Below are 15,621 nucleotides of genomic sequence, written 5' to 3'. Positions count from 1 at the left end.
TCGAAAAATGTCCAAACATGCGAGTAAAATCCAAACAACAAATCTTCACCAAAAATGAAAAATAAAAATTCAAAAGGGAACAAAAAAATTGCCCCACTAGAACATTCTTCAAAATGTTCCTTAAACGAAGTCTTTTTGCCGAAACAACAAAAAAAGTCAAAATTGAACAAAGCAAAATTCGTGGACCCACACAACGTCTAACATAATTGACTTTTTATTATATAAAATTGGAAATTTCAACATTTTTCTATGTAGTAAAACATCTAGATTTTTGAAAAATGGATTGTTAGACAATAATAGATATCATGTATACAGAGGATGAATTGTAAGTGTGTCGAAGTATAGACTATTATCTTTCAAGGTATTCAAATAATATATGTTTATATATTCTAACATACTTAAATTGTACTTTAAGAAATACAATGTATGTAGAAAAATATCATACTTTAATATAAAAGTTCCCATAGAGTAAATACACTGGATTTGTATGTAATGTACTACTTTTATGTTATTTTAATTTCATTTGTTACTGGATTGAGTTGACTCATTGAATTTTATTTCTTTTTGTAATGTATAATGAAACCAAGTCCTGTTAATGTTATGCAATTGTATCAACAATAGTCTCATTGCTCACAGTCTGTAGGGGATACTTCGTTTATTGTAGTTTTGAGTTGTCGAATGAGAGAGGTAAAATCTCAACGCACAATCCAATTTGATTAACGAATTGCGCCATGTGTAGAAGTTGCGGGATTACTTGAGGGTTTTCAAATAAGATTTATCAATTGGAATGACACTTCATTATTGCTTTAGTGGAGCGTTGAAAACTTGAGAGCTACACATTTCATATGTCTTGTGGGGAATGCACCGTCACTTTGCAAGACGTTACAATCTAGATATGGCTACTTGTTAATGGGGAACTTGTTACAAGATCGTTGATGTATAATTGGACACAAGGCTATAAAGATTTCTTGGGAGTTATACCATATCTCTAAACACTCACGAGATATGCTTGTACGTATATAATGTAACTCATTGGAGATTTTTTTTTTTCGTTGACAAGTCAAACACCTTGGTACATTTTATGTTAGGCTATTTTGACTAAGTTGGTACGTACTCTTGGGGCGTTATATGCCTTGCATGACTTTATAAGGAATTGTGTTAAGCTAGTAATGCACAATCCTTGATAGTTGGACCACTAATATTGTTGCAAGTATGAGCATCATATGCCCCAATTGATCGTCCACTAAGTTTCAGGTACCGCTTTATTTATAAATTGTTTTATTTTATAATTTCTTGTAATTAGATATTGCATTCTTTATAATTTATTGCTACTATTTTTTAAAACATTATAGGGAGCGATGTCCTACCTGCATCTGAACAATCAACAAATATGTTGTTAACATATCGACATGTATTTAATCAATCATTGAACACACAGGTAGCAAAGTATTATAAAAATGAATACTACATATTTTTTTGTTGTCTAGTTATGTTTGTTTTTTTTAATAGATTAATTAGATACCATACAAACACAATATTATGACATTACTGTTTGATCAATGTCACAATGTTCAAGAAGTTTGGACTTACTTTGGCCCTCTGATATGCTTCTATATTGTTAGAGTGACATTCACTAGATCATGTGTTGCGATAGTTTGGTATGCTGCAAATAGTACCATCTTTGTGCTTTACAAACTCAACACTATATTACAATAATTTAAAAGGTAAACATGATCAAGATTGTTGTAAGATTCATGACAAGTATATCACGATGTGGCATACACATCATGTCTGTTGTACATAAGAAGAAGCAACACATGATCCAACTCTATCAAATGACTATTTTTTTTTTTTTGTAAAATTCAATTACAAAATAATTATCGCACTTTATAACGCTTAAGATTACTGCATGGTAAGAATTTTAATATGATACACTTTATAATTTTATGAAATGAACATTATTAATGTTTTTATTTTAAATCTGGTATAATAATCTTGTTTAAGAGGTAAACAAATAATTGGTGGAACACAATTTACCGTATTTTAGTTCAATGTGTGATCAAACATTGGTAAATGTAGAACATATTATTAAGCAGACAAAATGACTTAATGTTGCAGACACATATCAAAGATGTATTCGACGCATACGACAATAGTAGAAAGAGGATGTTGGGAAGGGAGATGAAGATCATGATCATGATTAGTTTGTAATTCAAAATTTTAATTAATATGTACTTTAATTTTCAATTATATGAATTTACATTTTTTTTTACACAAGCTTAAAGAAAAAATATTTTGAGCCAGAAAAATAACCCCACAAGCTTAAAGAAAAAATGAACAAAATGGAAATAAAAAAATCAATTGGGATTACATTTTAGTATATTTATGATTTCATTATTAAACAGACAATAAAAAAATATTAAAGATAATTAAACAATCGATACATTAGTTGTTGCTTGTTTACCTTTATGAATTACTCACGCCCTTTTACAATACTCTTGTTGTTTCCAACGTGATTACGTTCAAGCTCCTAAATAGTCCAAACGAGCCAATAAGCCGACAAAAGGTTAATACATTTGTAAACGTTAAAAGTGATCTTGTAAGAGTAGAGGTTCGTGGATTGATTGAAGGCCTCATCTCTGTTCCCCAATTACCACCAACCACCACATGATTCGACAGTGACACTCTGATTCTCAATTTTCTCTGTTCTCGCCAACGATTTCGTTCATTTTCGGAACAAAAATCAACAAAATTGGTTGCCAAATGACTTCGGTTTCAGCTCTTAGAGGCGTTCGATTGCCTTTGTTCAATCCTCAATCGTCGCCTCATCGTAGCCTTCATTTTCCCGCCATAGCTACGAGGAATTCCAACCATGGCTTCTTCAGGTCAAACGCCTTTCGTCTCTTTGCCCGTTACTCTCCAGCTCAAGACCTCTTCTCTTCCCGCTTTCAAAGTACAGTTCCCTTCTTCTTCTTCTTCCTTTTTATTTGAGCTTGTCTGTTCTGAAACACTTCAGAAATTGATTGTTTGTTTATTCTGATTCGGAAGCTATTTGTGTTTTGTTGAAAATTTTATCACATCCTTCGGTTCGAGTGTTGAACAATTGGGATGAAAATAAGTATATGGACTGTGTATGTTAGGGAAGAAGGATAAGGAAATATTGACTCGACGCAGAAGTTTCATAGCAATTGTATGTTGTGAATTGTATAAACACTGTTATATTCATCAAAATCAGAAGTTATTGATTTGTTAAGATATTTTTTTATGTGGTTTCATCTGTTTGACACCATCCTCATCAAAATCTAACCAAATGCTATGTATAACTTGCAATTCTCAGCTAGCATAGAAAATTTACCTAAACTGTTGGAGGACATCGTGCAGACCTCCATAAACACAGGTCCACGTGGTCCCATAAGGCTAGCTCAAGGTATCCAAGCATTTATTGGAGTTGGTAGAGAGTGGCTTGCAGATGTGACACAGGTATCAGTTCTTTCACTTTTTCAGTTGCTTTACTTTGTGTTTGTAATCACTGTTTTTTCACATGGTCTTTTGAACAATGATTGGCTTTCAAATTATTTCTTCACAGTTAAGATGATTTTGTGAGGAAGAAATTCACTAAACTCATACATATAGCTCATTTAGGTGTGGAGATTTTTTTTTTCATATTGGTACTGTGAATGAACCAACATTCAGATAGAAACTTATCTTTTTTCACATTGATTTGGTCCTCTCTTCGCTGAAAGGGCATCCATATTTGTTTTATATTGTCATTTTCTCTTCTTTTTTTCCAGTTGAAATCCCGTGTAATTTTACTGGCAGTCATTTTATTTATTATTTTTTGAGATAAATGTGGTGTAGGGATTTGAACCTTAAATCTCAAAAGTAGATGACTTAATCTTTGCCTTCATATTTATAGAAGCAACTTTTTATATTCTTGATGAAAAATTGGTTCAGTTGCTTTCAATGTATAGTGCAATTATCTTGTTCTAAAACACATTATGAAGGGTGAATTCTTGTTCTAAGAGTTCAGAATCCCGGTTCACATTTGATAAGACGAACCAGGTTTTTTTGAATGGTAGAGCCTTTTTAATTCTTCTCAATAGACGATAGGATTGATTATGTGTACAGAAACTTTATATATATTTTATAAGAAACAAATTTATGATATATGAAATTACAAAAGAGAGGGGAAGAAGCCCCGAACCAACAGACTACAGAGTTACAAAAGACATCTTCAATTGGTCTAGAGAGAATCAAAACTATATGATTTGAAATGTTTAGATAATTTACACCAAGAGATAGTCAAAATAAGCTCATAGTAAAAAAATGGTCAAAGTGTTGAGCATTTTTGTTGAAGAGGCGATTATTCCGTTCAAGCAAACCGACCACAAAAAAGCTCTACCAAGCTGCTTCGATAGGAGACCCTTTCTATCCTTGAAGGGATCATCTTCAATAACGAGGGAGAGGAAATGTGTAATATCCCTAGGAACTAGATAAAGGCACGAAAGGATGTGGTTCCAAAAACTCTTGGAGAAAGGGCAGAATATGAAGATATGGCTTTGAGTTTCCATGTCCCTATGACAAAGAGAACACCAGTTTGGAGACATTGCCACTGAGGGGAGAGCCAGAGGGCGTTGAAGTTTGTCATGTATGGGGACGCCCTTATGTGCAAAGTCCCAAAGGAAGAATTTAATCTTTTTGGGATAGCGGTTGGACCAAATAACATCTGTTGGGCCATCAAACAAAATGGTGCTGTTTTCACACTTAGAATCAATACAAAATTTTGTAGAGAAATTTCCAGATAGATCAAGCTTCCAAAACAAATCCATCATCAGATTGGAGGGGCTGGTATGTAGCAAGCAATTGGGAGAGAACAGCCCGTTAATTCAATATGTATATGTATTTATATTGACAAGAAAGAAAGCTTTTCATTAACGCGATGAAAAGAGACTAACGATCTAAAGATACAAAGGCAAAAGTAATAGCAAATAACCATTTTAAAATTAGAAAGAATATATGAATAAATTTCAATTAAGGTAATAACTTGCCCTACAGAAGGCTTAGCTAATAAACACCAAGATGAAGTCTTCAACCGAGCTAATTCAAAACAATCAATCCAAGGAAGAAGTTTGTCATAGAAGATTCTTTGTTTTCTTTCTAAAATTTAACCACAATTCTGAATAAAATGGCTTTAACTCCACCCAAGAGCAGCTGAGAAACATTGCTTACTGGCAAACACCCAATAACGATTGAAAATTGCAAAACAAAAAACAAAAATCCACTCACGACTAGCATAAAAATGTTCAAAAAAGATATGTTTTAAAGACTTTTTGCTTCCTAGACATAGTAAACAAACTGAAGGCATTGTGCTTTTGGTGGGAGTTTCTTCTGCAAAACATCAAATGTCTTGAGATTACCATTTATCATAATCCACAGTAGAATATTAGTTATCTTGGTGCTTCTAGAATTCCACAAGGGTGTAAAGCCTTATTTTGTCATGGGCATAGAGGGTTTCAAATGGTGGGATAATGATTTCACAGAACAATTGCTTGGAGATTCGGGGCTCGACTTATTTCAACTATTTTGCCTGCATCTTCCTTGCTTCAATTCTAAGTTGATTGCACTCTTTTACATAGTTCTGAATGATTTCTACATTCCTTTTATGATTGGAAGTTATATTCATGAAGTTCATTGTCACTGGTATTGGCTGCTAAATCCATATCTCATAGTTGCTCCTTAGGTATTTTGAGAAATAAATATATGTCAAGTTCTGATGAAGACTCTAGTAACATTCTTTTTGTACTTCATTTTCCGAGTTTCAATGTCTAAAAATTTTGGGTAACATTGTTATTCATAAAATTATCTGAGTCCTGCAGGAGATGTCTTTATTTGTATTCTTTGGAATTTAAGAGTCAATATAATGTTATTTGGTGAATTTGAGCTGATAATATATATAAGCTTATAAATTTCTTAAATATGCTATGCCCCTATATGCATCTTTTTATTAGTATAGAACCACTGACCTCCCTCTCAATCCATGTAGTCAGCAAATTCATCAGCTGGATTGCCGACAGAATTGCAGTTAGGATTACTTTCCCCAACTTATTTGAGGAGGCTGTTTGAACGCATGGGGGCAACATACATCAAACTAGGCCAGGTAAGTAATGATCATTGCCCATTCAAGTGTAGCAAAGTGAAATTGCACATTTTGTATTACCGCTTCAGCTTTCTTTTTTTTTTCCTTTACCCTTGATCTTCAACAAATCCTTGATGAAGAAGACATTTGCTATTTGCATGTATCAACTTTGTCACGAGTTAGTTAATGCAATCCATCTTTTTGTTGATCCTTCTTTATGTATTTCCTCGTTGAAATTGATTATGTTTGGTCCTTTACTGTGAAGTTCATAGCATCTGCTCCCACGCTTTTTCCGCAAGAATACGTGGAGGAGTTTCAAAAATGTTTTGACCAAGCTCCTCCAATTCCTTTTGAAGAGATCAAGAAAATCATACAAGATGATTTGGGGAGACCGATTGATAGTGTCTATGAATATATTGACCCCAACCCAGTTGCTTCAGCCTCAATAGCTCAGGTACAAGGATATCGACTATCTTGATTTCTTAAATAAGTTTTCTTAATGCTTATACTTATTGAGTATTGTAGTTAATGTCTAGGTTCATGGTGCAAGGCTTAGGGGCTCCCGAGATGATGTGGTTATTAAGGTTTTAAAACCAGGGATAGAGGACATATTGGTAGCAGATCTAAATTTTGTATATATTGTTGCTCGCATATTGGAGTTCTTGAATCCCGAACTCAGCCGTGCATCACTGGTAAGATATCAAAGTAATTTCTTGCTGTTGGAACTTGGAAATTTGAAAGGATTATTTTAAAAAAAAGTGCAATTTAGGTTTTCTTGTCATTTTGTTTATTCATTCATCCTTCACCACAAAAATCATCCTTTTTCTGCAAACAAATTTTAAAGAATAACAGTGTTAAGTCTAAGTTTAGAGTCTAATTTCATGGATTTGATGAAATTGAAAGTTTAGGGGGGGACGATTGATACAACTTGGCAAGTTTGGGAGTAATATTTGATTTTCTCCCTTATTTTTTAGATACAAAATCTCATTAGAGTTCTCAGTTTTAAATGTGTATAATGTTGCTTTTCTTTTAAGTTTTATTGTGAATGACAAAAGAATAAATGCTTGGAGAAGTTTAAGGTTGTTTGGTAAAGAATTTAGATTCTTTTTTTTTTTTATGTTTTCAAATTTACCGAGTTCAACGAATATATGTTTGACAAAAAAACACAGATATTGTTTCTAAAACCTTTTTTGAATTCTTGTGAATTTTGAAAACTTGTTTTGTGTTTACGTTATATCTAGATTTTGGATTTTAAATATCAAATTTCATAATTATATTAAATAGAGATAAAACCATTTAAAAATAAAATATGTCAGGTTATAAACTCAATTCATTTTTTTTAAAATATGATGTCTTATGTAATGTATTATAAATTACATAACATTACAAAATTATAAGAGAAATGGTTGTAAATGACAATATTGTTAAAAATATTTACAAATATAGTAAAATACCACAGTTTATCAGCTTTATCGCGGTTTATCGTTGATAGAAAGTAAAATTTTGTGGTATTTGTAAATATTTTAATTCATTTTGTTATTTTTGAAAACAATCCAAATAATGATATATAGTTTTTTTAACATTCATATTGATTAATAAATTAATGAAAAATTATTTTAAATGAAAAACTTTTGAAAATATTTAAGAATAGGGGTAGTTGTAGATATAGTTATTCAAAATATTAGCATATATAAGAACGTTTAAAAAAGACTGCAAATATAAAAAAATATGTTAAAGTCTATCAATGATAGACCATGTTACAATTATTGGTCTATCAACGATGTTTGCTGTATTTGAAATTTTTTAAAAAGTATTGCTATATACTTAATTATTATTCCTAAAATTGCTACCCATTATAATTACTTTTAAAAATATAGCAAAATATCACAACCTATCTATAGTAGACCAAGGTAGACTACTAGTAGTCTATCATGATATATATATCTATCACAGTCCATCATAGATAGACTGTGATATTTTGTTATGATTTGTAAATATTTTGGTTCATATTGTTATATTTGTCATTTGAAATAGCCCTATATTAATAATAGTTTATTTTCAGCTAAATATTAGTGACTAATTGCAACTAGTTTTATAGTTTATAAATATAAGTGTCAAACACATTTTAAACTATTGTTAAAACTAGAATCTAATTTCTGAATCTGCTACCAATCACATGTTTGAAAACATGAAATACAATTCCGTTTCCATTGAATTCCTTGTTTCGAATTTCTAATTTTATGCTCTACCAAACAAGCACTTTAACTTTCCATAGGTGGGTGTATTGATATTGTAAAAGTTCGCAAGATTTTGGTTTCTACTTTTTAGTCGGTTGAATTTGGAGGATACACCAGAAATGATACTCAAAGAAGTTGAATTTTTATTTTCTTCAGGTATCTATCGTGAAGGACATAAGAGAATCGATGCTTGAAGAGGTTGACTTTTACAAGGAGGCTAATAATATTGAGTCCTTCAGGAGATATTTGGAAGACATGGGACTCACGAGGCAGGCTACAGCTCCGAAAGTATATCACCACTGCAGTACTAGACGAGTGTTAACTATGCAAAGGCTATATGGTGTTCCTCTCACGGACCTAGAGTCTATAAGTTCTCTTGTTCCCAACCCAGAAGCCAGTCTTATTACTGCGCTTAATGTCTGGTAGGATCCAATGCTTGTTTTCCCTTGCTTTTACTCAAATTTTATTTATTCTGCCGATGCATTTTACATTTGATATAAAACACCATTGCAGGTTTGGTAGTTTGCTTGCGTGTGACACATTCCATGCAGATGTTCATGCAGGCAACTTGTGGTTATTACGAGATGGCCGTATTGGTTTCCTTGATTTTGGTATGTGCAACTCACTTCTTGTATCCAGTTTATGTTTCTTTCCTTTCCCGTAAAAACAACTTTGATTGAGAAAGAGCAACACCATCAAATTAACTCCCCCCTCACTTGGTTCACAAGCTTGCGCAACTAAGCTCCACGGGTTAGTTATATTAGTTAGTTGATAGATTTAACTAAAAAAGTGGGTCAATAAGAGTTTTTAAAATGAGAGATAAGTTTGTTGGCCATGCGAGCTCTAAGAAAGAGTTTGATATGGGCAGGAGGTTACACAGAAAGGAGGTGGAGAAGGAACTAAATAGATTTTTTATTAGTTCTTGGGGGAGAGGGAGACCTTAGGGAAAGTTGTCAACCGTTCTTCTTCCCACCACACTATGAGTTCTTCCATTTCATTTAACATTCCTAGTTCCAGTCTCATGGCTTTTTTGCTTTCTATCTAGCTCAATCCCATGTCCTTCCCTAATTAAATGATTGCAGCCTTAGGGGATCTAATCGTGGAGAGTGTTAGATGATATAATATTGAAATTTCCTCCATCGGTGATGTAACAAAGAGTTGAAAGCTTTTCGGAATGATGTGGGTGTAATTTCTAATTAGCGAAAATACTGGTGTCACAAAATTTTTGTTTTATCTGAACTCTGCCTCGCCCCTTCTCTCTTTTCAGTGTTGAATTTGAATTTCAGTTATTTGGAGATATGGATTCCATTGTTTTAAACCTATATTATTTCTCAATGCATTCGATCAATTGCTATTTGTTACGCTTTGCAGGAATTCAATTATTTAATGATGTTGGTTAAGCCTTTAATAACTTTTCATGAGATTCCATTTTTTGAGAAGTTCAAAATTCCAAAATCCTTTTCTAAAACAGCTATTCTTACAAACTGCAATTATAATGTGTTTGTGGTCTGCCACATACCTTGCTGCAAAATAAATGACGTGTGTTACTGACATGGCAAAACAAAATAAAATATTTTTCAGGAATTGTTGGACGCATATCTCCAGAAACATGGGCTGCCATGGATGTATTTTTGGCATCAATTGCAACTGAAGATTATGAATCAATGGCATCTGCCCTCATCCAAATGGGTGCCACTAACAATGATGTCAATGCTGTGGCCTTTGCCAGAGATCTAGAAAATATATTTTCCACAATAAAGGTAAGTGTTTAGAGAGTTTGGGGAAACCAGTTAAGTTGTTAAGCGGGGAGTTTAGTCATGTGACTCATAGTATTGGCTTAATGAGGTATGAAATTTATTTTTTTAATTATGAGATCCACGAACTCCTTAGAGCAAGCAAAGAGTGGAGTTACAACCCTATCCTCCAACTAGTCTCTTTGGTCAAACACCTTTAGAGAGCGCTCGAAATAAGCATGAAATTGATGTTTTTAGTTTGGGAGGTCAAGAACCCTTTGAGCAAACAAGGAGTTGAATTAATAACTCCAGGCAAACAAGGAATTGAATTAACAATTCCATCTCTCCTCTTGACTCTAACTCTTTGGGCCAAACACCTCGTTAGACTTTACAAAAAACACCAATTGAAAATTGAAAATTATTTTCTTCCTCTACCAATTGGTAGATCTTTTTGGATTAGGCTTTAATTGTATAACGTACTTGTATTGATTAAATTCTTATATTTCCTTTTTCTAAAAAAAAAGCAATTTAGTTATCTGGAAGGGCATTAAACGGTAGTAGCACCTTTTCTTTTGTCACAAACAAAGGATCTCGCCGGCTTTGTGATCGTTTACAAATAGAATTAAACACAAATATCCTAACCAGATTGTTCTCATTCTATCAATGCAGGATTTGGATACTGAAATTGTGATAGCAACAGCCAGGGAAGGAAGAAGTGGTTCAACTGCTGTTGCCGCGAATATACTTGTAGATGAGAGGCAAATGAACAAACTTTTCCTTGATGTGGTAAGTATTACTAGCATTTTCTTGTCCTATCTTCTTAACCCTCAATGATACTATTCTCCACACATTTACAGCTCCAGGTTAGTGAATCCTACGGGCTAAGATTTCCTCGAGAGTTTGCGCTTCTCATGAAGCAACTCTTGTATTTTGACCGTTACACCCGGTTACTGGCCCCGGATATGAACATGCTTCAAGATCAGAGGATTTCAATTGTTTCAAACCGAAGAAACAAATACAAAGACAGTTTCAGATGAATATGATGGAATATCAGCCCATCAAGTTCATAAAATTCTGCTACAAAATACAGGTAGGCATGTTTAACGTAGAATAATACATTAGTCTTTACTGCATATATATATATAACATGATACAACCATCAATTTATGTTGTAGAGTGGTGAATACTTCTGAATAATAATTACTACAAAATGTTTCTCCCTTGCAACTTGTGCTTTCTAATTTTCATTTGAGGCCTGAAATGGAATAATAAGTATAAGAGGAAGGATGAGTAATTAGTTATTCTCTTAACCACATATTAAGTTTTTGGAGTTACATTACAAGTTGCTAATTTGGACCACATTTTCTTTCCTATTGCTTTCATAATCTTATCAAAATCTTGACCACCTTACACAAAGTTCAAATTGTTTATAACCACGATTCTTGACTTTTGATTTATTAATCTTAAGCACCTTATAGGAATTTCAAACTATCTACAATCATGTTTCTTTGACATAGGATTTATTTTGAACATCCTTAGAAGCTTTTACTAAAATAAACCTGATTGTCTAAAGATTGTCAAATATCTATATTTTCAATCATATCTAGTAATAAATGTTTTTAAATTTTAACTTTGTTGATTCTCAAAATACAAATACCCTCTAAATGGTTTCTTAATTAAACTCATTACTTAATTAAACTCGTTACTTAACTATTAAATAGATAGTATGATGTGGCAATATGATATCTGAGTATATTGGTTGGGCTATGAACTAGTTTTTTTTTCTAGACAATAGAACTCATTGTTCATTGACTTCGCCTTCAAGGAGTTGAGAGCTTGGTGTGCCAGAAAAATGGCACAAATTTATACATGTGAATGCACAAGGGTTTTGAGTAGAAGAAGGAAATGAACACTAAAATTATAGTTTAAGACTTCAGAAGATGTTAAAAAAAAAAACTAGTTCAATTAGTATAAGCAGATTTAAGAAATCTAGGATTTAAATATTCCACCTCATTTATACTAAGACAAAAAAGTCTTAAAAGTTTTAAGACTAAAAAGTTGGTATTTTCCTTTAGTTTAAATTGCAATCTTAATTAAAAAAAGCTTTTTTTTTTCTTTCTTTCTTTCCCTCTCTTTTCCTCTCTCCCTTCCTCAAGCTAGAAGTTCCAATGGTATAATCCCCGCTCCCCTCTCATTGCTGTTTTCTAAGTTTAATAAAAATTAGGCTAAATACCAATTTATACCTCTAAGCTGTATTAATTATAATCTTGAGCTAATTGTTATATATATTTAAACTATGCAAGTTCACAAGTGCATCAATTTACACTATTCTTCATTTTTGTTTAACCAACATCGTATACAACTTATAAGTCTTAGATATTTATGAGTCAAATCATTTTGTACCATTCATTACAATTTCTTTTGAAACCATCAATGCTTTGATTCTCTAGCGTAAGTAAAGTAAATGTTAATTCTACATTTCTTTTGAAACCATCAATGCTTTGATTCTCTAACGTAAGTAAAGTAAATGTTAATTCTAGAAATGGTGACTAGAATAAATGCATGGGTAAATTTGAAAGAAAATTTTGTTTAAGAGTTTAAATTGATTCATTTATGAAAGTTTAAGATTCTAATTAACACAATTCAAATTGGATATGAAGATTTCTCAAACGGTATGTTATAAAGGCAAACGGTATGTTATAAAGGCAAACGGTATGTTATAAAGGTATGAAGGGTGTAGATTGATACTTTTACAAAAAAAACATTATAGTTTAAATTGATGAATCCTATTCCTATGGGTGAGTTGATATTCTCTTATATTTGTTAAGAGGGTGTTAGTACTTTTGGAGTGAATGTTTGAGTTGATATTCTCTTATATTTGTTAAGAGGGTGTTAGTACTTTTGGAGTGAATGTTTCATACTTATATAGATCACATTCATATATGAGGTTATATGATCAATTTGACGCAATTAATAGTTATAATGGCATGTTGAAATGATCTAATTACGTATGTTTTCATCATTAGATTGTGATATTTCATATATGTATAGTCTAGATCATACTAGTACATAAAAGAATATAGTATTTCGTATTTAATCACTTTGACCTGAAACAATAGAGGAGAGAACACGATAGAAATCACTAAAGGGTGTAATGTCATAAGGGTAAAATAAATACGTAAAGATTCTCTTGTCAGGGTCTTTTTTTTAATATAAGATTAGTTAGATTTTTAGCTATTTGATAACTAGTACTTCATAGGTTCAAAATATTTGAAATATAGTTTTTAATGTGAATTCAAATTATTGAATATATATACTTTTCCTTGAAATTAAAGGAGTAATTAAGTTGACTAAAATATGTAAGAAAACCTAAAAACGTAAACAACTCAAATGTCACCATTGTAACCTCCTGGTGTAACCTTTAAGTAGTCATCAATCTTGTTTGTATCTTTTATTCACAAATCACACATGTCAGGGATGTTTTATTTCGATGGGTAACCACATAATGCAAATCAATAATTGCATTTTGAATGGTATAGACTACCCCTATTCGAGTAGCAACTTGTTGACAAATGAAATAAAATAGAAATGGAAAATGAAAATGGGAAAAGAATAATACGAAGGAATGTACCAATTTAATGTGTAGTCATCTCCTCCCAAATAGTCATATCATGTTAGCTTAAATTACATCTATTTGAGTTGCCTTTTCAAAATAATGCACTTCAACCAACAACATTTCATTGGCCATGCAATATGATACACCAACCATTAACCATCTCTACCAAAAGAGTAGTGTCCCAAGAAAGTAATGATGCTTTATGGTTTACCTATTAACATGTAAATAATACACTTTTTATCAATTGAGTTTATTTTAGTTTTTAAAATATTGGTAAAAGATAAGTTTAAAAAAGATTGAAAAAGTATTTATAAATACAATTTTAGAAAACAAAAAAAAGTATAGAAAGACGTGTGATCTATACTTTAAGGACAACCAACACTACTGAAATTCTCAAGATCGCGTGGAATCTAAAAGAGCCTCGCTCTTCAAACACTTTCACACTGAAACAGAATCTTTACTCTCCTCTCCTTCCCACATTGAAATTAGAGTGTAGGGGTGTGTTATGGCAACGAAAAGAAGCAAGTTTAAGGGTTGTGTTTCTGCCATATTAAAGAATAATAAAAGGAATTGGTAGGATGAGTAGTATAGCCTGAAAAAGTGATTTTCTAGAAGGTACTTTGAAATTTTAAAAATTGACTTCTTCAATGAGTATTATCCTAATAATATATAAATTTGAAATGATGAATAAGAGAGCACGTGACCTCGTGCCATTGCATGGTCTGCCACGTTCAACGTCCAAACGGTGGTTAGTGGCGGTGCTTGTTTTTCTCTTTAAAGAAATTCCTATAATAATACACTCCAAAACCCCTCCCCAAATCTCTCAAACAAGAAGAAAGGAAGCCCATCATTTATCAATCATTCATAAACACACCTCACCACCACACCAAAACAATATGCAACTCTCAGCATCTCTCATATCTCCACCACCTCCTCCCCTCCTCCACCGCCCCTCCACCGCCTTCTTCCCCAACCTCAGGCCAACTCCATCCCTTTCCTCACCATGGCTCTGCCATCGACCTGCGGAGGCAGGGGCAGAGCCAAGATGTGTTAGTCAGGGTGGATGGGGAAGCTCTGTGGGTGTGGGGGAGGTGGACATAGAAGAGTGGCTGAAGCTAGGGAGATTGGAGGAGAAGTGCGGCGGCGGAGGAAAGGGAATTGTGGAGCTACTTGAATGTTTGGAAAAAGAAGCCATTATGGGAGAAGATGAAGGGAGAGACCCAACAGATTATAATAGAAGAGCTAAGATTTTCAGTACCAGTTCTGAAGTTTTCCAAGCTCTCAAGCAACATTCTGACGCTGTTGCTCCTCCTCCTTCTCCTCCTCACCATTCTTGAATCCTGATGATGAATTTGAAGAAATAGAAAGAAGAAGAAGGATGGACATGTTCATATCATATCAAATCTTTATTCAGATATTAGAGTTCTTCAGATAGTGGATATATTTTTACACTAGCTATCTTATTCATTAGTTTGCACCCCGCTTTCTCCTTTCTCCTCTACCGCCCAAACCTTCTTCTTCAACCAGTCAAATGGCTGCCATGTTTTTCAGTTACAAGACGAGAAGAATAGTTACGATCTTTCACAAATAGCATTGAACAAACAGAAACATGATGGTAGATGAAAAGAAAAGAAAGACCAATACCTGTACAAGCCAAAGAGCAGTGGCTATCCCAGCAACACTCCATAACGCAGCAGCTTCAATGTTGATGGGATGTAGGACATTCCTGAGCTTTGGATGGAGGAACTTCAACAAACCCTTTTCACCTGTCTTCATTTGTTATATGTTTCTTTCTCTCTTTAGCCCTAAAGGAGCCATACTTGTACCGAATTTAGTTTAATAAATCTTTGTTTTGTTCTCATCACTTTACGGCTTTCTTTGTTGCTCACGTGTCGTTAA

General features: G+C 33.0%; 2 protein-coding genes across 2 annotated transcripts; both read left to right on the top strand.

Moving 5' to 3' along the window:
* Positions 1 to 2,564: 2,564 nt before the first annotated feature.
* LOC101207926 (uncharacterized aarF domain-containing protein kinase At5g05200, chloroplastic) lies at positions 2,565 to 11,390 on the top strand. The gene is made up of 10 exons (XM_004146382.3): positions 2,565 to 2,953; positions 3,338 to 3,480; positions 6,044 to 6,157; positions 6,402 to 6,590; positions 6,673 to 6,828; positions 8,530 to 8,795; positions 8,887 to 8,984; positions 9,955 to 10,133; positions 10,776 to 10,892; positions 10,964 to 11,390. The coding sequence occupies exons 1-10, from the start codon at positions 2,764 to 2,766 to the stop codon at positions 11,141 to 11,143; spliced, it is 1,632 nt and encodes a 543-aa protein (XP_004146430.1). The 5' UTR covers positions 2,565 to 2,763; the 3' UTR covers positions 11,144 to 11,390.
* Positions 11,391 to 14,428: 3,038 nt separating this feature from the next.
* On the top strand, positions 14,429 to 15,586 carry LOC105435471. The gene has a single exon (XM_011656749.2). The coding sequence runs from the start codon at positions 14,619 to 14,621 to the stop codon at positions 15,057 to 15,059; it is 441 nt and encodes a 146-aa protein (XP_011655051.1). The 5' UTR covers positions 14,429 to 14,618; the 3' UTR covers positions 15,060 to 15,586.
* Positions 15,587 to 15,621: the final 35 nt, after the last annotated feature.

The sequence above is a fragment of the Cucumis sativus genome, chromosome 5 (assembly GCF_000004075.3).
Source record: "Cucumis sativus cultivar 9930 chromosome 5, Cucumber_9930_V3, whole genome shotgun sequence".
Taxonomy (NCBI): domain Eukaryota; kingdom Viridiplantae; phylum Streptophyta; class Magnoliopsida; order Cucurbitales; family Cucurbitaceae; genus Cucumis; species Cucumis sativus.
Note: the sequence above shows the minus strand (reverse complement) of the source record. Positions and strands in the feature narration are given on the sequence as shown.

Coding starts and splice junctions, on each gene's coding strand:
- LOC101207926 (XM_004146382.3), top strand. CDS start 2,764: ATGACTTCGGTTTCAGCTCTTAGAGGCGTTCGATTGCCTTTGTTCAAT. Junction 3,481..6,043: donor GGCTTGCAGATGTGACACAG/GTATCAGTTCTT, acceptor CAATCCATGTAG/TCAGCAAATTCATCAGCTGG. Junction 6,591..6,672: donor CTTCAGCCTCAATAGCTCAG/GTACAAGGATAT, acceptor GTTAATGTCTAG/GTTCATGGTGCAAGGCTTAG.
- LOC105435471 (XM_011656749.2), top strand. CDS start 14,619: ATGCAACTCTCAGCATCTCTCATATCTCCACCACCTCCTCCCCTCCTC.